Below are 26,605 nucleotides of genomic sequence, written 5' to 3' on the forward strand. Positions count from 1 at the left end.
AATCTGCTATTGCACTATGCACTGAATGTGAATCAACCTCAACCTTACTAATTTCATCACTTGCTCGTTGTTGATGGGTGTTTATTTTAACCTTGAATAGAGGATTGTTTTGAGCAGAAAATAATTTAGAATGACAAATTCGTTGAAGCTCATCTCGCTAGAATTGAGATTCTAGTTGCAAAAAATAAATCTTTTCCTGTACATTATGCACGCATATTTGAATGTCAGCAATTTTGCTCTTTGGAAACTGAAGGTTAAGGATCTGCTTGTGCAACAAGGGTTGCACAAGGCATTGGATGGGGTTACTAAGAAACCTACAACCATGACTACTTCAGACTGGGAGGACTTGGATGCCCGAGCTCTCAGTACCATCCGGTTATGTCTAGCGGATGAAGTTGTTGAAGAGACTACGGCGTCAGGTTTGTGGGAAAAACTTGAAAACCTTTATATGACAAAATCATTAACCAACAGAATTTATCTGAAACGACAGTTATACAGTCTTCGAATGAAAGAAGGTTCAAGCGTTGCAGAATATTTGAATGTTTTTAATACACTAATTTGTCAATTAACAGATATGGAAGTCAAAATACAGGAAGAAGATAAAGCCATAACCTTGTTGTGTTCTCTGCCTGAATCATGGGATCACTTCGTAACCTCAATCAGCTTCAGCTCTGCTGATTCTTTGAAGTTTGAATCAGTCGTGGGAGCTCTTCTTTCTGAAGAAGTACGAAGGAAATCCAGCACTGATACAACTGCATCAGAAGCCATGGTCGCTAGAGGACGCTCAAAGGAAAGAGGAGACAAACAAAGGGGGTCTTCCAGGTCGAAATCGAAGGGCAAGAAGTGTAAGGCAAAATGTTGGAACTGCGGTAAAGTTGGACACTTGAAGAAGGACTGTTGGAAACGGAAGGAATCCGAAAACCTGAAGAACGAAGCGAATCAGGCTAATTCAGGTATGGTAGACGAAGTTTTATCTGCTGAAGAATTGTGTATGATAGATGAAACTTCACCTGAATGTAATTTCTCTCAAAGTTTTGATAGCTGGCTGTTAGACTCTGGTGCTTCGCATCATATGTGCCCACATAGAAATTGGTTTACTTCGTATGAAAATGTAAACAGTAGTTCTGTGTTTATGGGTAACAATATGTCATGTCAGACTGTTGGGATGGGAGATATCAGGATTAAGATGTATGATAACACAGTTAGAACATTAACTAGTGTTAGACATGTACCTGATTTGAAGAAAAATTTAATCTCTTTGGTAGTGTTGGATTCATATGGTTATAAGTTTACAGGTCAGGATGGCATCTTGAAAGTCTTCAAAGGTGCCCTTGTGGTTATGAAGGCAGAAAAGGTCGGGAATCTTTACAGGTTAAAAGGAAGTACTTAGGTCGGTGAAGCAGCGGTTGCGTCAGAAAAGGAAGAAGCAGGTACTCGTCTGTGGCATCAGCGTTTGGGTCATATGAGCAAGAAAGGTCTTCACATACTGATGAAACGTAAATCTCTTCCCGGTCTGAAATCCTTGAATTTAGATTTCTGTAAACATTGTATGTATGGAAAACAGTGTAAACAGAGATTTAAAGTTGACAATCATAATAGTAAAGATGTTTTAGACTACATTCATTCTGATCTGTGGGGGCCTTCCCCTGTTATGTCATATGGAGGTGCATTGTATTTTTTAACGTTCATTGATGATTACTCTCGTAGAGTTTGGGTCTATATGCTAAAAAGGAAAGCTGATGTATTCAATGTCTTTAAACAATTTAAAGTAATGGTAGAGAAAAGAACAGGCAAATCTATTAAATGTCTAAGAACTGACAATGGTGGTGAGTTCACTTCTGTTGAATTTGAACAATATTGTAAGGATGAGGGCATTGTTAGACACAAAACTGCCGTTTATACTCCTCAGCAAAATGGTGTTGTTGAGCGTATGAATCGGACTCTTATGGAAAGAGCCAGAAGCATGATCAGCAATGCTAACTTGCAAAAGGAGTTGTGGGCAGAAGCAGTATCTACTGCTTGTTATTTAGTTAACAGATCACCTTCAGTAGCAATTGATTGTAAAATTCCTGAAGAAGTTTGGACAGGTCAGTCTTGTGACTATTCTCATTTGAGGATATTTGGTTGTGATGCTTATTCTCTTATTCCGAAAAATCAGCGTTCAAAATTAGATCCAAAGTCAAAATGTTATGTCTTTGTTGGGTATGACTATGCAGTGAAAGGATATAGGTTGTGGGATCCTACATTGCGGAAGATAGTCATTAGTAGAAATGTAACATTTGATGAATCCTCTTTGTTAAAATCAAATGTTGAAAGAATTGAACAGGAACAGGTATCGCCGAGTCAATAAGTTCAGTTGGAGGCTAGATCTTTCGGTGACAGTCGAAAGGAAGGAGAGACTTCTGGAGACAAAGGTGTTGAAGACACAAAGGAAGCCGTTGAAGCTTCTGAACCAGTGCAAGTTTCTGAACCAGTTCAGCAACCAGTCGCTCTGAGAAGGTCTACAAGGGAAAGGAAAACTCCCAAAAGGTATGAAGATTCTGCTTCATCTGTTGCTTTGGTTACTGAAGATGAGGAACCTTCTTGTTATCAGGAAGCAGTAGATGATATAGATAGCGAGAAATGGAAAATGGCTATGGAAGAAGAAATGGACTCCTTAGCCAAGAACAATACCTGGGATCTTGTAGAGCTTCCTGAAGGGAGAAGTGTTGTTGGATGTAAATGGGTCTTCAAGGTGAAACGGAAAGTTGATGGTAGTATTGAAAAGTATAAGGCGCGACTGGTAGCGAAAGGGTATTCTCAGGTTGAAGGTATAGACTTTCATGAGATTTTTTCTCCAGTTGTAAAACTTGTTTCTATACGTACTGTGTTGGCACTAACTGCATTGCTTAATCTTGAGTTAGAACAGTTAGATGTTAAAACAAATTTTCTACACGGTGATTTGAATGAAGAGATATATATGGAACAACGAGAAGGTTTTGTACGAGGTCGCAACAAAAGATTAGTTTGCAAGCTCAGGAAATCATTGTATGGTCTGAGGCAGTCTCCTAGACAATGGTACAAGAAGTTTGATTCCTTCATGGTGAGCCAGAACTTTATAAGAAGTGAGTATGATCATTGTGTGTACTTCAAAAGTTTCAATGACATGTTCATTATCTTAGCTTTGTATGTTGATGATATGCTTATTGCAAGCAAAAGCATGGAAGAGATCAACAGGTTAAAGGCTCAACTCTCTAGGACGTTTGATATGAAAGATCTTGGAGCAGCAAAACATATCTTGGGCATGGAGATACACAGAGACAGGAAAAATGGTAAGCTTTGGTTGTCACAGCAGAAGTATGTGGAGAAGGTACTTGAAAAGTTCTCTATGAATAATGTGAAACCTGTTAATGTTCCTTTAGCTTCCCATTTTAAGCTTTCTTCGGTTTTGAGTCCTAGAGCTGATGAAGAAAAGCAGTATATGTCTCATGTACCATATGCAAACGTTATAGGCAACTTAATGTATGCGATGGTATCTACAAGACTTGACATTTCACATGCAGTTGGAGTTGTCAGCAGGTTCATGGCAAATCCAGGTAAAGAACATTGGCAAGCAGTGAAATGGGTGCTTCGATATCTAAGAGGCACAAGTGACCATTGCATCGTCTTTAATGGTAGTGAAGGATCAGTTTGCGGATATGTAGATGCTGACTATGCAGGTGATTTGGACAAAAGAAGATCTACTACAGGTTATATCTTTACTCTTGCAGGTGGAGCAATTAGTTGGATGTCAAAGCTTCAAGAAACAGTTGCGTTGTCCACTACCGAAGCTGAATATATACCTGCTTCAGATGCCAGTAAAGAAGCAATCTGGTTAAAGGGTTTGCTCGATGAGATTGGAAGGACGCAAGAGAAAGTGAATGTACTTTGTAACAGCCAAAGAGCTATTCACTTGGCTACAAACTCTGCCTATCATAGCAGAACCAAGCACATTGATGTAAGGTATCATTTTCTGAGACATGTGATCGATGGCAGAAAAGTAGCTCTTAAAAAGGTCCATACACGAGAAAATTGTGCAGACATATTCACAAAGCCAGTTACAGTAGAGAAGTTGCGGTGGTGTTTAGCTTCTCTTGGCTTGCAGGAAAGATGATGAATGGGAAAATTGTTGTCAAGGTGGAGTTTGTTAGTTTGACAACGATTTAGCTGATTTAGTAAATTTAGGTATAGACAGTTTTGTAACGAATAATTTAGTTATGTAACGGTAGTTAGTGACATGAATATATCGAATGCTCATGTAGAGGAAAAATCATTCTTGAATAAAGCAGATACAAATTCAGTTTCATATTTCTTGGTCTTCTCCCATTTTCTTGCTATTCTTTCTACAATCCCTGCTATGCCTTTATGGAATTTTACCGTCCCATCAACAATGGAATGCGTCAAGGTATTCAGTAACTCTAATACATTATTGATTCAAGACATTTATCAATCTCAAGAATTAAAAGCTTCAACTAGAATTGCACTATTATTTACATAGAAGCATTGTGCAATTCCACAATTTATAAATCCCACCAAAGAAATTCACCTTAAATTCTGCTTGATTTCCCCCAAAACACCATTAACAATGTTTGGATGCTTATTAATAAAATATGGCTTCCTTACTTGAGACGAAGGAAAAATATCACTCCATCCATCTCATCAAAGTTTACACATGAATCGAACAAAAGTCGGATTGCTTTAGTTGCTGGAAAATGCTAAATGTGAGATTGACATGAGAACAAATGGCTCAAAAATCGTCTGGTTAAGAGCATACTTTTGGAGATGATGCTTGGATTGTCGTAGAATAAGTGAAGCAAGTTAGCAGATTGAGAGCTTTAGCATGGAGAGTGAATAAGGCCAGCACCAAGTGGGAGTGTAGATGTTGTGAACACTTATGTGATTCAACACACATAAAAATAATATGCAAAGTCTCCTTACGCTGCTGATGGATTTTTGAAATTAGATATTTGAGACACTTGTATTGAAATCTTCCCCCGTTTTAACAATATGAAAGCTAGCATATTAACCTTTCTTCCAAAGCTTAGTATCATCTCTTATGCCGTCCATTTCCCTATCGATTGGGCACCAAGAAGTTAGATCATCGAAAGCATTTTTTTATTTATTTTTCTTTAATCTGACTATTGTAAGTTTGTATTCTCTAGAAAATGATCCATCCAAGGAAAATTAACAAATTGAGTTCAAGTTCTCAAGAGAATATTGAGAACTTAGATAACCGGCTCACATTGCAAATTCACATATTACAGTATGTTAGAGCCTTCAATTCTTCGTTGGAATAAATTTAACAATCGGAGTAGATGACTCGAACTTGCTGGCTCTTTTTACAGGTCCATACGATTCCAATGCAGATTGGCGAAATGGTGTCCACACTTCCCTTCTTCGAGTCAATCATAGTGGTGTACACTAAGTAACCAGAACATCATTACACCATCGTATTTACCAAATCCACACCATAAGAACGCATCACAACCCTCAACAACGATGGGCTCGACTCCTTCTATAGAAATAGAGAAATCTATTTCGGCTTTCCCCTTCGTGGCTTACTTCAATAGATAGTGGAAGCTACATCCAGTTGTACGTATGGCTTCCTTCTACTGAGGCGGACAAGGTGATTCCCATGGTAATCTCCATTATTGCTTCCCCTTCGTGGCTTCTCTGGGATTGAAAACTTTCTGAGATTGACAGAGCGTTGGACGAGGCCAAGCCAACTTTCCTTGTCATCAACTAAGTCAATAACATAATGAATGACGTATTATGGAGTACAGGTTCAAACAACTACCATCATTGTAACTGCCAGTGAAATTTTACTCCTCAGACAAGTTAAAGGACCATTTTCATCTTTGTATTTTCGAGCAGAGGATCGCCTGAGATTCTCATTACTTGATCGATCATCCTCCTTGGTTTGCTCGTCAAGTGACATTTTTTTTATTACAACCTCCACCCAACCATGATTCATGTCTCGAGTCTATGAGCTTAAAATGAAATTTATCTTCCAGGGAGAAGACGTGAGCTTCAAGGAGAGCAAGAAGTTTTTAGAATAACTTAAAACATAAATTATCAGTGCAACATGCTAAACAAGAAATATTTGGTGAAATGAAATTTACGAAATATCTATGAATATGGTTCTTTGAAGAGAGGAAATGTAACACAGAGGCTGGGGAGAAGGCAGATGGGTCAGGTTTCAGACCTGAAGACAAAGAGCATTTCTGTGTGTGAAGAGGAGGCAGAGAAAACATTAACCAGAGTAATGTTATATAATTTTTCTATAACCCACAAGACAAATAGAGAAATGACAAACAATCATCATTCAAACCAATGCAATGCTGGAAGAATCTGAAAATGCCCAGGGCGGGCCTGCGCTTTGATACCATGTTAGACATACACCAATAATGCAAAAAAAAAATTAAGATAAGTATTGAATGCATTAATATTCACAATGATACACATTTATATAAGTCTAGTGACCCTTGGTTTCATATTCCAAATGGTTTTTTGGACTCCCTTTGACTATTCAACTTCCACACCAAACCTACTTTAGAGGATTAGGTGTCCAACATGGAATTTGCTGCAGGGAGATCGAGGAGGCATACACCATCTCGATATATGGAAGAAGTGTATGTCCCTGCTTTCATTGTATTTTGTAAAGGTTTATTTGGGTTGGAGGATTTTGATATGGATGATCCCCATTCCTTGCACTGCAGGGAGATCGAGGAGGCATACACCATCTCGATCCATGGAAGAAGTGTATGTGCCTGCTTTCATTGTATTTTGTAAAGGTTTATTTGGGTTGAAGGATTTTGATATGGATGATCCCCATTCCTTGCAACCTAAAAATTCACAGACACAGGATCTGGAAGTAGAAGCTTGGCCAGAAAGGTTTCAGGCATGCAAGCCGAGAGTAAGAGATCAAAGCAAGAAGATGATTACCATTCTATGGATTCTGCAACTCTTCATCAGTCAAGTTTCAATATTGATTATGTTTATTGCCAGGAGAAAGACGCATGAAAATGGAAACTATCCTCAACTCACAATTTCAATAAATCGTGATTGGAACGAGTAGAACAAAGCAAAATCCCAACAACTTCTGCAAATTTTCTTGGATTTAATCTCACATCCTTAGCAATCTGAGCAAGATATACATCCCAGAGGTTTGTCACATCAATATTTTTCCGAAAACTGTATGAGTTGCTGCTTATATTCTTCATCGCACAATCCTCATGTTTGAAAAATTGTTGATGCATGAAAGTGGAAGTTATTCGCTTCACACTTTCCACCTCAACATCAAAACCAATTCGTTTTGGTGAAAAATTGGCGCGGTAATGGGTTTGGATTTTGATTTTAAATGCACAGGTTGGCGGAGAGTTAATGCAGTCGCAGTCGACGCAACGTGTAGCCGGAGAGGAGGTGATGCCGGTGATGGAGAGGGCACTGACGAACGAGGGGCGACGAGAGGTTCCGGGTGACATCACACCAATCAGAGGCATGCCAGAATAATACACTTTTCGAGTGATTGATTTTTCTAAAAAGTCCCATTATAGACTAATCCTTATCTTTTACCCCTAAATTTCCAAATCAAACCAGTGCAGTTGACTTAATGCTTCTAATAAATATGCAGATTTAGTATTACAATAAGATAAACTAAAAATCGCAAAACCATAACTCATTCTAATTTTTCTTTCCATACGCAATTCACTGACATTTGTAATGGAATTCACTAAGGAATTAGTGAAGAAATGAAGTAAAACCATGTGTAGTAAGAAGGTAATGGTACAGTGGTAAGAGCTTGGAGAACATGATGTCAAATGCACGACATGCACAATTCAAATCTGTTACCGGACTTTAAATGCTTTTCATTGGAGTAGTTTATAATGTGACTTTTCGGAGAAAAAAACGGTCACCCGAAAAGTGTATTATTCTGGCATGCCTCTGACTGACAGGACGTCACTGAAACCTCTCGCCGCCCCTAGTTGGCTGGTGCCCTCTCCGTCACCTCCTCTCCGACTGCACGTTAGATTGATTGTGGCTGCATTAACTCTCCGCCAACCTGTGCATTTCAAATTGCAATCCAAAAATATTACCGCTCCAATTTTTCACCAAAACGAATTTGTTTTGGTTTTGATGCTGAGGTAGAAAGCATGAAAATAATAGTTTCCACTTTCATGCATCAATAATCTGTCAAACTTGAGGATTGTGAGCTGAAGAATATAAGACAATCTTACGGGGTGGCTGAATAGAATTGATTCCATCGGAAAAACTCGAAAGGACTATACTATCAGTCATATTGACAGAGCAGAAAACAAAGAAGCTGATTCTCTGTCAAAAAATAACGGTGGGGATGAATTGCACCAAATTCAAGATTTTATACTGCTGGGTACTTAATCCTCTTTGATCCCTCTTCGACTCTGGTATGTATCAAGACAGAGCAGAAAACAAAGAAGCTGATTCTCTGTCAAAAAATAACGGTGGGGATGAATTGCACCAAATTCAAGATTTTATACTGCTGGGTACTTAATCCTCTTTGATCCCTCTTCGACTCTGGTATGTATCAAGTATCCCGTTTTTCTCTTCCGGATTGCTCTTTCTCTTCCGGATTGCTCTTGAATTTTCTGAGCTTGCATACTTTGGTTGATACTTTCTCTGTCTCCATATTTTCCTGCATATTTTGATGAGGTTTTGAGTTTATGGTATTGATATTTTATCTCACTCAGTTGGCGTGGTTGCCTATTCTGGCTACACTTATATGTTATCACTATCCACCAGATGATGTACTGTTATCTCTTTTTGATATAAATAGTAATCTAGCTTTTTTAGTATTGAACAATTTTTTTTTTACTATGGCAAACCTATGGGATGTAGCTCTTGATTACTAAGGATGCGAGATTAAATCCAAGAAAATTCACAGAACTTGTTGGGCTTTTGCATTTTCCTACTCGTTCTAGTCACGATTTATTGAGATTGTGAGCTGAATATAGTTTCCACTTTCATGTGTCTTTCTCCTTGCAATAAACATATTCAGTATTGAACCCTGACTGATGAAGAGCTACAGAATCCATAGAATGGAAATCATCTTCTTTATTTGATCTCTTGCTCTTGGCTTGCATGTCTGAAAGCCTGTCTTCTAAAGCCCGTGTTTGTGAATTTTTAGGCTGCAAGGAATGGGGATCATCCATATAAAAAGTCTCTAACTCAAATAAACATTTACCAAATACAGTGACAACATGCACATATACTTCTTCCATGGATCGAGATCATGAATGCCTCCTCGATCTCCCTACGGTACCTTCCATTCAAAAACTCGATTGAAACAATTAATTAGAAATGAAATTCCCATATTGCAGCTACTGGTTCAGACGACATTATATTAAAAGGGCAATTTTTTCCTTTTATTTTTTCTCTTCTTGTATTCTAAATTGAACAAGAGATACTCTAGCCTACCAACAGTTATAAAAAATTCCTAATTCAACAAATTAAACTTGAATTCTCTCTTTAATACCTCCAAAATCAAGAAATTTCTGAGACATTGCTACACAATACAGATTTGAAAGACTCAGATCAAGTGTTTTAGATGAAAAAAAGCGTAGAGTGGCATTATTTTTCAGTTTCTGAATATAATGAGAAATTTTTATCTGTCTATTAAGTTGTCATTCATTCACCCATTGTGGTTTCAGTTGGCTTGAGAGAAGGAAATCTATTTTTTGGGTGCATATGGATCCTTGTTTCGGTTAACAAATAAAGAAAACATCCTTCTAAAGTGGGGTTTTCAACAAGAGGTTCAGGTTTGCTTGGAACCGACTCCTAGGGCTTTTCAATTCTTCAATTTTTGCTGGAGGTTCCTCGTGCAGTTCATGTACTATTATTGGAATTTCTTTTTCTTTTTGACGAGGTGGCTCCTCCTCTCCAGGAATATTTGTCACGCCCCCACAACTGCGGTAGTCTTTCAACTGCTTATGGCGAGGTGCGGCACTACCGAACACTTTCTTTTCACCAATATTTATGTTCATGGACTACACCTAACCATTAGTCTACTTAGTTTGTTTTTCGCAACCAAGTATTATTATTGTTCCTTTATATTAATGAACACCCATACACATGCATTATCCAGAGCAATTATACATGAAGAACATAATTGCACAGTATAAAAGGAGGGGCAACTTTCTGAACAATGAGTCTGCCCGAATTGGGTGCGACCTCACACGGACCGCCAACCGCACTCCTCAACCGAACTTCGTGTCATGTCGTTCACCGTTGCATGATGGGCGAGCGACCTCACCCGAGTCACCCGTTCACCCTTCCACGACGGGCAGGCGACCTCACCTGAGTCACCCGTTCACCTCTGCATGACGGGTGGGCGACCTCACTCAAGTCACCCGTTCAAGTGTTGCGGGCTCAAGTTAAAAATGTGTATTTGCATTCAAATTATGAAGAAAGACCAATGGTAATAGAAGAAGCTCAAGAATCAACTTCATTTAAGTGTTCAAAATGATCAACAACTAGCTACTAAAGTTCCTATTTTAGTACAAGAAGAAACATCTAAACATCATTATAAATCTGCAATTAATTGAAATCAAAGTGTTAATTAATCTGTATAATTGTTTCTCTAATTTATTGATTCATAAATTTTTAATACATAAGTTAAAGTTACACTATTCCAAAAACAATTCAATTCTAATAAATGTTTAAAAATAAATAATTACTTTTTTAATCAGTTTTACGCAAAACCATAATTCTCTTGAAACAAAAAATAGTGTTTTTTTTTTTTTTTTTTTAATTTTATACTTTTACAAGACAAAAAGCTCTTGAATTGAGTCATCATAACTTTTCATGAATATTATTAATATTAATTACATCAAGCATTTATTCCTTGAAATCTTTCTACTCATAATTCCGCAAAGAACAATAAATCTTTTGAAATGTTTTTTATTTTACTTTCTACTCATAAAAACATTTTTTTTTTACTTTAAAAGTAATTCTTTAACGTTATACTTGGACAAGACAAAAATTTCTCGAGTTGATTTATTATAACTTCTCATGAGCATGGTTGATATTAATTACATCAAGCTAATGGGCAGTGAATCTATATTTAAAAGTTTCCTTATAAAAGTAGTTTCTTTACTAACGTTATTTTGTGTAAAGTCAACCCAACATGCTCCATATTACATTTCTTAACAATTATTTAAATGGGTATATTTGTGAGCATGTTAAATGTGACTGGGTTTAATTTCTGGAAGAAGAATATTTATCAACATAATATTACTGGACATAACAATGTATAAAAACTATTTATCAATGCCTTAGTCTAACGAGCCTGAGCAAGTGTTCTGAAAGTTATTATGCAAATTTGGATTAGAAAATTAGGTGAAGATTTTTCTAAATTCAATTGATAGTTATTAAATTTTAAAATTTTAAGCGTTTTAAAATTTTAAGCGTTTTAGAAGTTTTTGATGATACTGAATCCATCGTTAAAAATAAGATTTAAATACTATTTCTACAGAACAAATTGAATATTTTTTTACCAAGATTCCAGTGTTTTTGACTCATTTTTCTTTTAATGCCCAAACAGAACTCTAGTTTTAAAAAGGCAAATATATGGCCGGCTATATCCACTGAACTGTTACTAAACTGTAGACATGACGAACACTCTTTGGCGCCACCTTGATCTTGTCGATATCCACAACCTGCTCAATGTTGAACGTCCTTTTCTCCCATTCCAAAAAATGCTGCGACGAAACTTTTGTTGCTTTACCTTCCCCACGTTCTTGGAAAACAGAAATCATGTTGTCCCAGAATGCATCCAACTCCGACTCTTCTTCAATATTCCAACAGTTCTCATCATTTAACTTCAGCTTGAAAATGTTCACTTCACGAATCCCTGCTTCGTCAGAAGCAGTCATGTAATACAAAGTTGCATTACAAGAATTACTGCTTTCTTGTTCGAGACGCCTGTCATTCTCAAACTGCATCAACAAATATTCAGGAGTTTCCATACCATTGCTGAAAACTGTATTATATTTGTTGGGATCACACGATTCGTAAATACATTTGGGAGTTCTACCATCAAAAGTTAACGGTAGGTTAATTTCAAGATATGTTGGGTGTGCATCCTCTGTAACATAGCCAAATAATTTATTGACTAAATCATCACGAGTGTCACCCAACTCAGGTTGCCACTGGAATTGGAATTGAGATTGTGTTTCAGGTATGTCGTTCCTTGCGTGGAGCGTGCACACAAAAAAATCATCTTCCTCAAGCTCGTGGGGGTCTCTTGGGACCCATAGTATATGATAAGTAGTACAACGGCCGCCATTGTCAGAGGAGGAACAACTCAACACGACTTGAACATCAGGCAACTGCGGGAGTTTCTTCCACCGAACGTTGCCGTCTCTCAGATCCACCACGCTCACGTCGTGCGCGATTTGGCCGTCACGACGGAGGTGAGTGAAGGAATATATACGCTCGTCATTGTCATCGCGCACAAATTTCGTATGACTTCTTGATTCTTCAGGGACCGCAGGTACCGGAAAATTCCGCAGAGTTCCTTCGTCGTCGTTGTAAAGCCATATGCAGAGGGCGTTATACTCAGGGTATTCCAGGCTTGGAGTGTGGAAGAAAACAAGGGAGTTGGAAAGAATCCGAGGATTTTGTAGACGGGCGTAATATGGGAAAGTGTGTGTCATGGCATGGGCCCACCATCGACTGAGCGGCGCAAGGGCCGGCCGCTTATACCAGGGAAATTGTGGGACCACTTCGCCCAACACAATGTCATCGCAAAGGCCGCCAAGGACTAAGTAAAAATAAAACCATAAAAGGCACACAAATTAGAAGTAGAACTTAATAAAATCAAAATAAATCTATATTTCTAGAATATTTTGGATTGGATCTAACTGACGGCTGTCCATTCAATTCTAAATATTCCCAAAGGTTAAAATAAAAGCAGTTGTCTATAATGCGATTTTTTGGAAGTTTTTTGGTGGGTTTTTCCCGTTAAATCCAGCAGCAATTTATTGGAATCACAAGTTTGATAGCTAGTTTCTGCACAATCAAGGCATCCAAGGGGTTTTCTAGGGTGCTGAATCCAAATATGCAATTAAAAAACCATTTTAACTGCAACAAATCAAGATTTAACCTCAATTTTTTCGGCCGGATTCCGTCATCAAAATCTCCAAAAAATCGCATTATAAACAACTCTTAAAATAAAATATAACACAACAACAATAACAAACAAGAAAAATCAATTAAAATTGACTGATATTATACGTACGGTCAGTCCTATTTTCCGACTGGTCACTAAATTCACGTTTCCGCCTTTTCCTGGCTGAATCACTATTTATTTTAGTCCTATTTTCCGACTGGTCACTAAATTCACATTTCGGCCTTTTCCTGCCTGGATTTCCATCCATTTTCTTCTGCTTTTTACTTGCAGAAGTTTTCACTCACCAAATATTTATTGGACTCTACACGATCCACAAATTTATCCTTCCATAAATGCATTTGAGTAAACGTGACTTTTCGTTGTGTCAATTCGTCTTTGACCCGGAACGTTAATTAACGGGTGTCTAGTAGAGTGCGTCTAGTAGAGTGCGTATGGTAAAGTTTAAAGATTGGAAATATTTATTATTAAAAATTACGTTGATTTAGTGCATTGCATTTCGGCATTGCATTTCGGGGAAGAAATGCCATTACATTAAGTACAGTTCTTGTCACATTGGAGAATGCTGATTTTCTCTCCACTGATTTTACAAAGTTGTCTTTGCAAAACTTTATGTGAAAGCACGTTTCATTCCATTTAAGGTGGTTTACAGTATTGAAAATAATTATAACAAATGCATTATTTCTAAAACAATAAATATAGAAATATTGTAGGCTAGTAATCAGACCGAGAGGTGTAAAAGAATGTCAATGGAAGGAATGAGAATGTGGAAAGTAATAATGAAACAAAATATATGAACAATGAAATCAATAGAAATATATGAGTTTTTATATTATTTTTTAAACAATGTAGGAGGAGGTTAAATTTAAGAAGAAAGTTACACTTAGATAAATGTCCTAGAACAATGCCAATCCTTAAGTAGTAGAGGAGTTCAATTTCTTTGGGCTTTTTAAAAATGAAATGCAACAATTTAAGAAGTTACACTAAGGTAAATGTCCTAGAACAATGACAATCCTTACCTAGTAGAAGAGTTTAATTTCTTTGGGGTTTTAAAATGAAATGCAATAAATTCTAAACACGGAAATTATGAAGTATCTATCAGGTAAAGATATCTACTTTTGAAAATATTGATGTAGTCCCTATGTCTCAAGAGCTAGCTTAGAGCCCTTACCTGATACACTAGATGCCTATGACTCAAGAGCTAGTTTAGAGCCCTTATGTGATACACTAGATGTATCCTCTATTGTGCCTTATTATTTGGCTATTTTGAAAAGGTGGAACAACTTGATAAATAACATAATCAAAATTGTTTCAAACCATCAAAATAAAATTGTTTGTAATATATATAATAAGCATGTAAATAAAAAACCTTAAAATGTATAGAGATTGATAAAACTTGAACTTAGTGTGTTTTGCAACTCTAAATCAAAAATAGTATAACAAACATTAACATTAAACTTTAATAGAATTGTGAAAAATTACTAAAATATTTATCCAATTTTAAAGGCTTGTTTCATTTTCACTCTATGTGATAAACTTATTATTAGAATCATAGCAATATAAAATAGTATGAAGTTATAAATAGTTGTTATATTATTAATACAGTAGTTGTTTGATATAAAGTCAAGTGTAATAATTTAATGATTGTGTTTTGCAATTCTAAAGCATTGATTCTATTTTACTTTGCTTTTATAATGTCAAAGAGATGTAATTGATTAATTTTAAATATAACATCATACAATGATCCACTATTAAATATATTAATGTCAATAAAATTACAATTTAATATGATTTGGTTGTAAAATGTTTTTATATGAATGAATGGATAACCCTCTTCCACCCACGATTCTAGTTTTTTCTTACTATTTTCTAAAGGATGGAAATATGATTCAATATGCCATTGATGTCAGTAATCATATTCAATATGCCACTGATGTCCTAAATCGGAATACTAACAATGACACTGCCAAATTGGATGGCCTCTACCTCACCTCTACTTTCTTCAGTTTCCAAGGCGAGTTCTTTGAACAAACCTGTGAGATAGAGACATATTATCCTCTTTCACCTATAGTTGCTAACTTATTCATGGAAGATTTTGAAAGGAATACTAACAATGACACTGCCAAATTGGTTGGTCTCTACCTCACCTCTACTTTCTTCAGTTTCCAAGGCGAGTTATTTGAACAAACCTATGAGATAGAGACATATTCTCCTCTTTCACCTATAGTTGCTAACTTATTCATGGAAGATTTTGAGAGGAATACTAACAATGACACTGCCAAATTGGTTGGCCTCTACCTCACCTCTACTTTCTTCAGTTTCCAAGGCGAGTTCTTTGAACGACCCTGTGAGGCAGCGATGAGTTCTCCTCTTTCACCATTAGTTGCTAACTTATTCATGGAATATTTTGAGACTAAGGCCTTAGCCTGTGCTCAATTTCGCCCTAAAAAATAGAAGAGGTTTGTTGATGATGCTTGTGTCATTTAGTCCCATGGTCGCGAGAAATTGGATTTGTTTCTTAACCATCTTAATTCCCAATTAGACTCCATCAAATTCACAATGGAGGTTAAGGTAAATGGGTGTCTTCCTTTCCTTGACATCCTTCTCTCTAGAATGAATGATGGTTTCGTTTCTCACAAAGTATTTCACAAAAATCTCACATGGAACAATATCTTCATTCCAATTCTCATCATCTTCTGGTGCAAAAATTCGAGGTTATGAGCACTCTTGCCACCCGTGCTTTAAGAATTTCTGATGAAAAACACCTAGAGGAGGAAAAATCTCATCTTCTAATATTTTTTTAAAATAATGGCTATAGCAGATCTCAAGGCCTCAAGGCTTTTGAAAGAGCCAGTAAAGATTCTAGGGTTAAGTCGTCTTGTGATGATCCTATCTCTAAGGTGCAGCTCATGTTTATCTAAGGGACCATTGATAAGATTGCCCATATTCTTAAAAAGAATAAAGTTTCTACTTCATTTAAATCCCTTAATACCATTAGAAATTCTCTCAGCTCTGATAAGGACCCTATAGACCCTAAAGACATGAAAGGGGTCTACTCGATCCCCTGTTCTTGTGGGATTCCCTATATTGGACAAACATGCCACTCCATTAACCAAAGAATCTAGGAACATGCAACAGATATTAGGCACAACCACTCCTGCTCATCAACTCTAGCTGAACATGCATAGAAATATAAGCACCATGTCTACATTGAGGATGCAAGGATCATTGCAATGGTTGATCGCTTCCACCATAGGAAGCTAAGAGAGACTATTGACATTGAGAAACATGCAATCATTGTCTCAACAGGGATGATGGTTTGAAATTAAGTACGAATTGGATTATGGCCCTCTCTTCTGTTTGAGATAATGGAGAATATCTTAGAATAGTGAGTTGGTTCACGAGACCTTAGGATAGGAATTAGTTTCTATTTTTTTGGTTATGGTTCTAACTTCCCTTAATATGTGATTACTATATTGTGTGATGACATGAACAATGTAGAACGTTCTGCAGAGCCAGACTCTCCTAGTTTAGACTCTCTTTCGTAGAGTTGACTAGTGGGTTTTATTTTAATTAATACACAACATTGCATTTTTATCATGGTATTCGAGCTACAGGGCTAAGAAAACCTGTTCGTTGAGTGAGGAACTTGCTAGTTGCGCCTAACGTGAAATCGTCGCGTGAGGAAAAACCGCATAGATCACACTGTACACCTTTTGCGTGTTTTCATTTTGTCGATCGTCGTAGATATCAAGTGTACATGCGCGAAGATCTCCGCGACTCCATAGTGGATAAGTGCGATGACCATGGTGAGAGAAGCCTAGAGAAGGCTATGAGGTCAAGGAAACAACAAACAACACAACAAAAAAGAGGGGCTGCATTTTGGTGGTGGCTGCCGAGAGAAGGCTCCGTCCTGGCAGAGGCTGACAATAGAAGGCTGTCTGGAGGCCGTGAAGGAAGCCATGTTGATCTGTGAGTGTGCTGCGAGATCAAACAACATTAGAGATCAGCTATATCTGTCTTTGACATTGATATCGGGTATATCTAACTTTTTTTTACCTGTCAATTTTTTTTAAATCGCTAAGATGAATAATCAAACGTTTGAAGCATGCTTGAATGAGCATAACAAGCTCGATGGCTCCAATTATGTGAATTGAAAATTCAAGATGTAGACTCTGCTAAAAGTGCAGAGTGCTTGGACGATTGCAAATGGGGATGAGCAGAAGCCAGCAGCTGGATCAGCAACAGTCCCAAATTGGGAGAAGCGTGAGGGTAAAGCAAGGACACTACTGAAGATGTCAGTGAAAGACTGCATCATACCACATATCAGAGAATGTAAATCAACAAGCGAAATTTGGGGAATTTTGAAGCATCTGTATGAGATCAGAAATACAAATCGTATTCTGTTCTTGAAGAGCAAGATATTATCCCTGAAGATGGAGGAGAATGAAATAGTGGCTGCTTTCACAGCAAGGATCAAAGATCTGAAGAAAAAATTGGCAGACATTGGTCATACAGTTGAAGATACAGATCTTGTAACAATTACCATGAATGGTGTGACCGATGACTACCAAATGTTCATCATTGGGATAAATGTGAGAGAGAAAATCCCGAAGTTTGAAGAACTGATAGGAATATTGAATCAAGAAGAAGAAATAAGATTGACTCTAAAGCCCTAGAGTGTCGATCTTGCATTGATGGTGAAAAAGAACTTCTACAAAGGAAAAGGAAATCTGCAACAGCAAAATGGAGGAAGCTCACAGAAAAGACCAAATCTGACCCAAGGTATGAATCTGAATAGAAACAACTCTATAATTAAGTGTTTTTATTGCGGAAAACTGGGTCATATAGCTAGAGAGTGCAGGAAGAAGAAATATCATGAAGAACAGCAGAGGCAAAAACGACATGCAGGTCATCTCGCGAATGATAATCATGAGCGAAATTTTAGATTGTTCATGGCAGACCATGATGAGAATGCTGATGCAGACATCTGGTATGTAGATTTGGGAACATCAACACATATGACAGGGAACAAGCAATGATTTGAAGATTTTAAAGAAATCAACGACGGAGCACAAATCTACCTAGGTGACGATAGAATTCATCAGATCAAAGGATGTGCGAAATTTTTTGTCATTTTACCTAATGGTAAGGTAAGACTAATTTATAATGTTATGTATATGCTCGGTATAACAAAGAACTTGATTTCTGTATCCATGATTACAGATCAAGATCTTAAAGTTGAATTTTTAAATCTAACTGCTATATTAAAGATCTGCTAGATTGCATGAAGAAAATTGCTATAGGAATTCAAACAAGAGGTATGTACAAATTGGATGTAAGACCTGTCTAGTCAATTTAATGTCTTAAATTGCTCTACATAAATTATCAATCCGAGTATCGTAAACTGATGAAGTGTGGTGCACTATATGTGCTTAGTTAACCTTTCTCTTACTTCGTTGTTTTATAGTTTATGTTTGTTTTTGGGGTTTTGTTCTTGTTGGTTTTCTAAAGTGTTTAATGCAAATGGAAATCCTATTCTAAGGTCTTAAGAATACTTTTAAAGGACAAGTATGGATAAAGATTTCAAGACAAGGCCTATGTCCCTAATGGTAACTTCCAAAACTTAGCACTTCAAAAGAACTTAAAACATGTTATTGATGGAGTTAGTATTTAAACAAAAGTGTGAATATACAACTAGTTCAATCAAAATAAAATGCAATAACCAAACAATGAGCTAATGACTATGAGACCCAGTATCCTTGCTGCTTTAGCAAAAGGACAAGATGATTATATCATGTCATTAGTTCAATCAAAATAAAATACAATAACCAAACAATGAGCTAGTGACTATGAGACCCAGTATCCTTGCTGCTTCAGCAAAAGGACAAGATGATTTTATCATGTCATTCATTAGTCATTAAAAGGCTATGTGCATCACTAATCTACAATCAACTTGAAAGCAATTTATGTACAGCTAATATACATGAGAAAAATGTAAAACAACAGTAATCAAAACAACTTTGTTATGTACAGCTAATATACATGAGAAAAATAAAATGCAAAATTAAATGACAACTATACAAGGCAGGGGCCCTCTACCACCTATGAAATCAAAGCAAAATTAAACACACTTGCATGAATTAAAATTGCATGAATGAAAAATCTAATCTACCTTACATTCTACAAAGCAATATTTACAAAATGAAATCTACTCTACCTTACATCCTAATATGCTCCATGACATCTACTTCACATCTCCTTCCATGTTGAGAACATCAAAGCTTTATTCAATTTCTTCAAAAGTACAAAGTACAACAAAGTTCTCCAAATCTTTCAAAAGCCATCAAGAAAGAACTACAAACTTAAGAACTAGGGACTAAAAAAGACTAACAAATGAAGGAGAGAGATCTCCTATTTATACAAAAAGATGAGAGCCATCTTATTAATGATAGTCCATGAATCTCTCCCTCTACCTCTAGAGTCCTAATCAAAATAGGAACTAATAAGAAACATGTATTTTTAGAGTTACAATACAATTAGGAGATGTGACACATATCCTCATGATCCCATGATTCTTTCCAACCAAATTCGAATTTGGCCTTAGAGTGCCACATAAGGGTCTTCTAGAAGCCTCCTTTCAACCTACACATGTCAACAATCTCAACCCATTTGTTAGGTATAAGCATATGCACATTATTTTCTAATGTTTAACCACAAATTCACTTAAAAGGCTTAGAAATAATAAAGATTGGAAAAACATAAAGGTGGCCCAATGATAATGAAAGTGGGATGAATGTGGTGACATAGTAGTGAAATGGAGGTGAAATGGAGTTGATATAATGGACATAATAGTGAAAGTGTAATGGAAATGAATGACATTTTCAAGACTCAACATACCCCCCAACTGAAGCTATTGCATGTCCTCATGCAATATATATTACATTAACTCTTTTGATCCTTGAGCTTTGGCTTAACTTTGCATGATATCATTTGATAACTTCATATTTCTGCAAAGTGTTTCACTTGAATTGCAACATGGTTGGTTTTTGTGTTACAACCATTTTTTTTTGTTTCTTTCTATTTTGATCTTTGAACTTTGCATAATGATATTTTGATTATTGTTGCAAAGTATATCTTTATTGGATTGCATGATGGTTGGTTCTTGTGTGACAACCATGATTTTGTTTGTATCCAATTTATCCTTTAAGCACTTTTTCAAAAGCCATTGTATGCTCATAATAGCAATGTAATAATTAATATATGTTGGAAGTATGTGAGCTCCTGAATATGATATGGACATGGCAAGATATGAATATGAATGTATTTCCCCCCCCCAGCTGATGGTATTGGCAATTTTATGAAATGAGGAAGAGAAATGTTTTTCCAACAATTATCATTCTAGCTTTTTATGGAATTTTATGGTCAAAAGTTAGAAAATGACGTACCTTCACTTACCTTTTGGAATGGATGAGTTGTATGTGTGGTGGCTGAAAATTTCTGATCATATTCTTCTTCAGGTGGCTGAACAAGAGGAATCATGGATAGAGAGATAAGATGACTTTTTATTGCTTCTACTAAAACTTACTGAATCTGCTCCAAAATGCTGAAAATAATAGTCTTCATGTCTTCAAAACTCATTGGCATAATTCCTACTATGTGAAAAGATGTTCTGATGTCGAACATAGTAGGAAATTTTTGGCTTAGTGGCCATTAATGGATGCCACTAGTCAACACGAGAATTCTCACCATTGATGACAATGAGATTCAAGATGCCCAAACACATCTTGCTAGGTACGAATGAATTTGCTGAAGTCGAGTCACCTAGAAGATCTGACGAACAAGGGACATTAATGTATTCCCATTGCTTGTCAGCATGAGAACTTGCCATTAAGGCATGCAAGCCTCAAGGTGTTTTTACAAAGAACTTAGACTCAAAGGACTATGGACTCAATAATTTGCATTGAAGCAGGGATTATTTGCGGAATGAAAATGACAAGGAGTGGAAGATGAAAATGGAAAATGGCAATGGGCAATAAGCATATGAATGAGCCTCTTGCTTTTATTTGTGGGTTATGAATGGACAAAAAGAGATGGAAAGTGTATGTGAATGTAAATGGAAAATATGGAGGAAAATGAGATGAATGGTTTATTATGAAGTATGGATGTGATGGAGACAATAGTATCTGAAAGTTTTTCAAGTGTTTGGATCTGATTTTGCATCAGCATATTTCCTCTTTGTTGCTGATCATCCTCTTATGAAACAAATTGGTCTCTTAGAGAGACACCATTCTCTTGTAGTCATTTGTCCTTCCTCCTGGAACCTGCAAAAAAACTAATACTTCTTCTGCAATGGAATGTAAGATTATCAAAGGAGAGAGGTGATCAATCTCTCTAGTTATGATATTTACACACAAAACAAAGAATTTGTATTAATGAAACAAGTTCTCAAAGGAAAAATCAAAAGAATTTATACCTGCTTTGGAATTAGTGCCTCAAGTTGAATGTTGCTTCCTTTCAGCAATTTATTTCATTATTTGCCATTTCAAACTCTAATGATGGTTTTCTCATTGTGTAGATCTTGTTGAGATCTTTCCAATGATACTTAAATCATTAAAATCTGATTTTGTATGAGAAAGATAGGCTGATTTGAACAATGAGGTTTTTCTGGCTGCGGAATTGGACTTTTAGCTGCGGAATGTGCACAGTTCTGTAGCGAAAAATCTTGGATACAAAATTAGCCATTCATCTTTCATCATCAGTCCAAAATTAATCAATATCTTCAGAAAAGTGAGAAAATAACTTGTTCATTTCATTGATTCAAAATTATTATTTTTTCTTGACATGCAGCGACTCAGTGTGGCGACTTAGTGATAACACACAATTTGACTTCCCTTTGACCAGGGTCTTTTTCATCAAATTTGATCGAATGAATAGGACACCATCCATGTACCAACATTCCCCTAGCTACCCATGTGACTTGTTTTGCTTGAAGACACCTGCAACCTAGAGTTTAACAAAATAGCTGCGGAAAGTTGGGCTAGCTGCGGAAAGTGGCTAAAACAGTCGATCATCAATTTTGAAATTTTTTTTTCATTGTCTGCATGTAGGAACTCTGTGAATGGAGCAAAACAGTTTTATTGATGAATTTATAGTTGATGAACAGCCTATAACCATGATCATAACTATTTGGCCCTTTCATAGACTTAAGCCCTTCTGGTTCTGCCCTTAGTAACCGACCCATCCTTTACTCTGTTTAAAATTCAATCTGGAATTCAACTGCGTCTGAAGGTTTAACAGAGGTAAGATGGTTATGTTGTAAGGTTGATGGAAGAACAATGGCTGAAAATGGAAGATGGATACGGGAGTGTTCAAGAACTGTAAACGAAAACAGGGGATGAGCAGCCAAGATGAATTCACAAGAAGATACAAATGCATGCGAGAGTAGTAAACAAGTTCACAAGAAGATACAAATGCATGCGTATAAACATTGTCTTCCCTATTCCATTTTCTCCCAACATTTAACCGGCAGTAACGAAACATGTACAGATGGGTGGCAGCGACTTCATGGGATTTAATGACAGAGAGTCGTGTTCAATTGGAATACGTCTCTAAACAGGTTTGAGTTTAATAAGGTGGAAGGCGTGTAATCGGGTTTTAGATGCCAGCATGCAGTTGATTCCCAATTAGAATTCCTTTCCTCAGGCACGCGGAATTGAATCACGCATTCAAACTATCAGTTAATCAATTCAAATCCAGTTTTTTTTTCACGCGGCGGCAAAAAAGAGGCTCCAAAGAACCGAAGATTTCTCCCAGACCGCCACAAATTTCTTCAACGGTTTCTGGGTTATCTAATTGACCCACCTGGCAAAAAAAACCCATGTTTTAGTTTTTCTAAATTTGTCTCTGTTTGGTCAAATCGAACGTTTGAAGTTTGACGTTTTTTCTGCTGTTTACGCATTTTTCCTGAGTTAACAATTCTCTGTTCTGCATTCTTTCTGAGTTGATGTTTTTATTGCTGCATTCATTTTTCTTGTTTGATCTACTGTTCTGCAGGTGTATTACACAGGTTCAACAATTACAAGAATCATCATCAATGATTGCTTCCTGAATCTTAGGTTCAGCCACAACATATTGTTTCAATAACCGATTGCCAGATGCCCGAGATACAACAAGAACACCTCCCATTCTCCATGTTCCAGCCCACATAACATTGCCCCCGGCTTGCTCAATACGCTCCCGTTCATCAACCCTGTTAGGCTTGTGATCTTTAGACAGAGGGACAGAGTTTGAAGAATTGGGGCGACTGATAGTCACAAGTTATCTGAAACGTTTCCAAACAATTGTTGTAGTGATTGTTTTTAATAATGATACCTTGCATTTTTAAAACAACGACTTAAGAATTTTGTTGAATTTACAAGTCAGGTTGTTTATATCACAGGTTTTGTAGGTGGCGGAAATCTAAGTGGCAGCAATTGAGCTTATTGATTCATTCTAACTCAGATCAATCGCCAAATAATTATGGTGAATGCTGAACTCATCCCATGAAGTAGACCTATAATCTGATGGATATAATGGCAGAGGAAATTGGCTCCAACAGTAAGAGGATTTGACCCCTGAAATAAGATAAAATTCAGCTAACAAATTTGTCCTTTTGTCAGCAAATGTAATCAGCTTACATGCTCTCGCCCTTGGAGAAAAATGACTACTCTGCCCTTAATAATTTAATGGATCACCAGAAGCTACCTTCAAGAATTCAACCCTCTGTTTCTAATCGATAATGTAGCTACCCAAAGGTGAAATCAACTCAGAAATCTGCCACTAAATGATGAATGCCTCCTACAGGAATCAACAGGTCAAAGCTTGAACAGGGAGGCATATTTCTTGTTAAGCCCATAATGGAAGCTAGGAATGGAGATAGCCATAGATTGCTTTTCTCTTCTTCTTTTTTTTCTCTGAAATTGTAAAATTTTATAAAAAGCATTAATGATTTTCAATTTCAAGCAGCAAATACTTCAAGAAAAACATGCTAAAAACAAGACTTTGACTGAGGTCTTAGGCTGATTTTTCATAGATCTGAGCTAGGTGACTAGGATAGGATCCATGTTGGGACAATTCTGGAGATGCCCATGTGGTTGGTTTTTTCATTGGATGCCTATAACCTGCTAAACCTTGAAACAACTGTGGAATTCACAGCTAGCTGCGGAATCAGGGCAATTTCCGCAGCTAAGTTGTAAAACCTTATTAAAACAGGATACAGTGTTTTGAAGACCACTACAAAGCATAAACAGACAATTTTGGACAATTTGAACCTATCAAAGCAGTTGAGTTTCATTTTTTTATCAATTTTTTTTTTTTTTTTATTGAATCAATTGAAACGTTGAAGTTTATTTTGTCTCCTTTTTTTTTCTTTTTTTTTTACATGATAATTCTTTTTCTGATCCTCCAGATCTCACAAAGTGCAAGAGGAGAGCATACTCAAGAATTATTAACTTTTTTTTTTACATAACAATCATTTTTCTGATCCTCCAGATCACACAAAGTGCAGGAGGAGAGCATACTCAAGAATTGTTAATTTTTTTCAGATGTAAGAAATAAGGTCTCCTAATTACACTTCCCCGGCAACGGCGCCAAAATGTCTAGTCAATTTAATGTCTTAAATTGCTCTACATAAATTATCAATCCGGGTATCGTAAACTGATGAAGTGTGGTGCACTATATGTGCTTAGTTAACCTTTCTCTTACTTCGTTGTTTTATAGTTTATGTTTGTTTTTGGGGTTTTGTTCTTGTTGGTTTTCTAAAGTGTTTAATGCAAATGGAAATCCTATTCTAAGGTCTTAAGAATACTTTTAAAGGACAAGTATGGATAAAGATTTCAAGACAAGGCCTATGTCCCTAATGGTAACTTCCAAAACTTAGCACTTCAAAAGAACTTAAAACATGTTATTGATGGAGTTAGTATTTAAACAAAAGTGTGAATATACAACTAGTTCAATCAAAATAAAATGCAATAACCAAACAATGAGCTAATGACTATGAGACCCAGTATCCTTGCTGCTTCAGCAAAAGGACAAGATGATTCTATCATGTCATTAGTTCAATCAAAATAAAATGCAATAACCAAACAATGAGCTAGTGACTATGAGACCCAGTATCCTTGCTGCTTCAGCAAAAGGACAAGATGATTCTATCATGTCATTCATTAGTCATTAAAAGGCTATGTGCATCACTAATCTACAATCAACTTGAAAGCAATTTATGTACAACTAATATACATGAGAAAAATGTAAAACAACAGTAATCAAAACAACTTTGTTATGTACAGCTAATATACATGAGAAAAATAAAATGCAAAATTAAATGACAACTATACAAGGCAGGGGCCCTCTACCACCTATGAAATCAAAGAAAAATTAAACACACTTGCATGAATTAAAATTGCATGAATGAAAAATCTAATCTACCTTACATTCTACAAAGCAATATTTACAAAATGAAATCTACTCTACCTTACATCCTAATATGCTCCATGACATCTACTTCACATCTCCTTCCATGTTGAGAACATCAAAGATTTATTCAATTTCTTCAAAAGTACAAAGTACAACAAAGTTCTCCAAAGCTTTCAAAAGCCATCAAGAAAGAACTACAAACTTAAGAACTAGGGACTAAAAAGGACTAACAAATGAAGGACAGAGATCTCCTATTTATACAAAAATATGAGAGCCATCTTATTAATGATAGTCCATGAATCTCTCCCTCTACCTCTAGAGTCCTAATCAAAATAGGAACTGATAAGACACATGTCTTTTTAGAGTTACAATACAATTAGGAGATGTGACACATATCCTCATGATCCCATGATTCTTTCCAACCAAATTCGAATTTGGCCTTAGAGTGCCACATAACGGTCTTCTAAAAGCCTCCTTTCAACCTACACATGTCAACAATCTCAACCCATTTGTTAGGTATAAGCATATGCACATTATTTTCTAATGTTTAACCACAAATTCACTTAAAAGGCTTAGAAATAATAAAGATTGGAAAAACATAAAGGTGGCCCAATGAAAATGAAAGTGGGATGAATGTGGTGACATAGTAGTGAAATGGAGGTGAAATGGAGGTGATATAATGGACATAATAGTGAAAGTGTAATGGAAATGAATGACATTTTCAAGACTCAACAAGACCAGCACTCGTTCGAGCTTTAACAGCAGCAGGTTTGACTACAGAAGCATTGTGGCATCAAAGATTTGTTCATATCAACTACAATGATTCGTTGTTACTTCAGAAAAAGGAAATGGTAAGAGATCTTCCTATGTTAAAACAAGTGCATAATGATTGTGATGCTTGTACATTAGGAAATATGCACAGAGAAGAATTCCATGTTCGAATAGAGAAGAAACAGAGAAATACACTTG

At 36.4% G+C, this 26,605-nt stretch overlaps 1 protein-coding gene across 1 annotated transcript in view; it reads left to right on the forward strand.

Annotated features, from left to right (window-relative positions):
* The window catches only part of LOC149259284 (uncharacterized), a 67,157-nt gene that overhangs the window by 11,118 nt on the left and 29,434 nt on the right, over window positions 1–26,605 (forward strand). Inside the window, exons 5-9 of the mRNA XM_089453789.1 lie at window positions 6,738–6,934; window positions 7,387–7,488; window positions 7,921–8,162; window positions 12,347–12,467; window positions 12,539–12,699. Of these exons, the coding sequence (XP_089309915.1) occupies window positions 6,738–6,934; window positions 7,387–7,488; window positions 7,921–8,162; window positions 12,347–12,467; window positions 12,539–12,699 (823 nt within the window). The remainder of the gene's footprint in view (window positions 1–6,737; window positions 6,935–7,386; window positions 7,489–7,920; window positions 8,163–12,346; window positions 12,468–12,538; window positions 12,700–26,605) is intronic.

This window comes from Pinus tabuliformis, chromosome 6 (assembly GCF_031772625.1).
Source record: "Pinus tabuliformis cultivar Carrire ecotype Pingquan chromosome 6, CPIR1, whole genome shotgun sequence".
NCBI lineage: Eukaryota > Viridiplantae > Streptophyta > Pinopsida > Pinales > Pinaceae > Pinus > Pinus tabuliformis.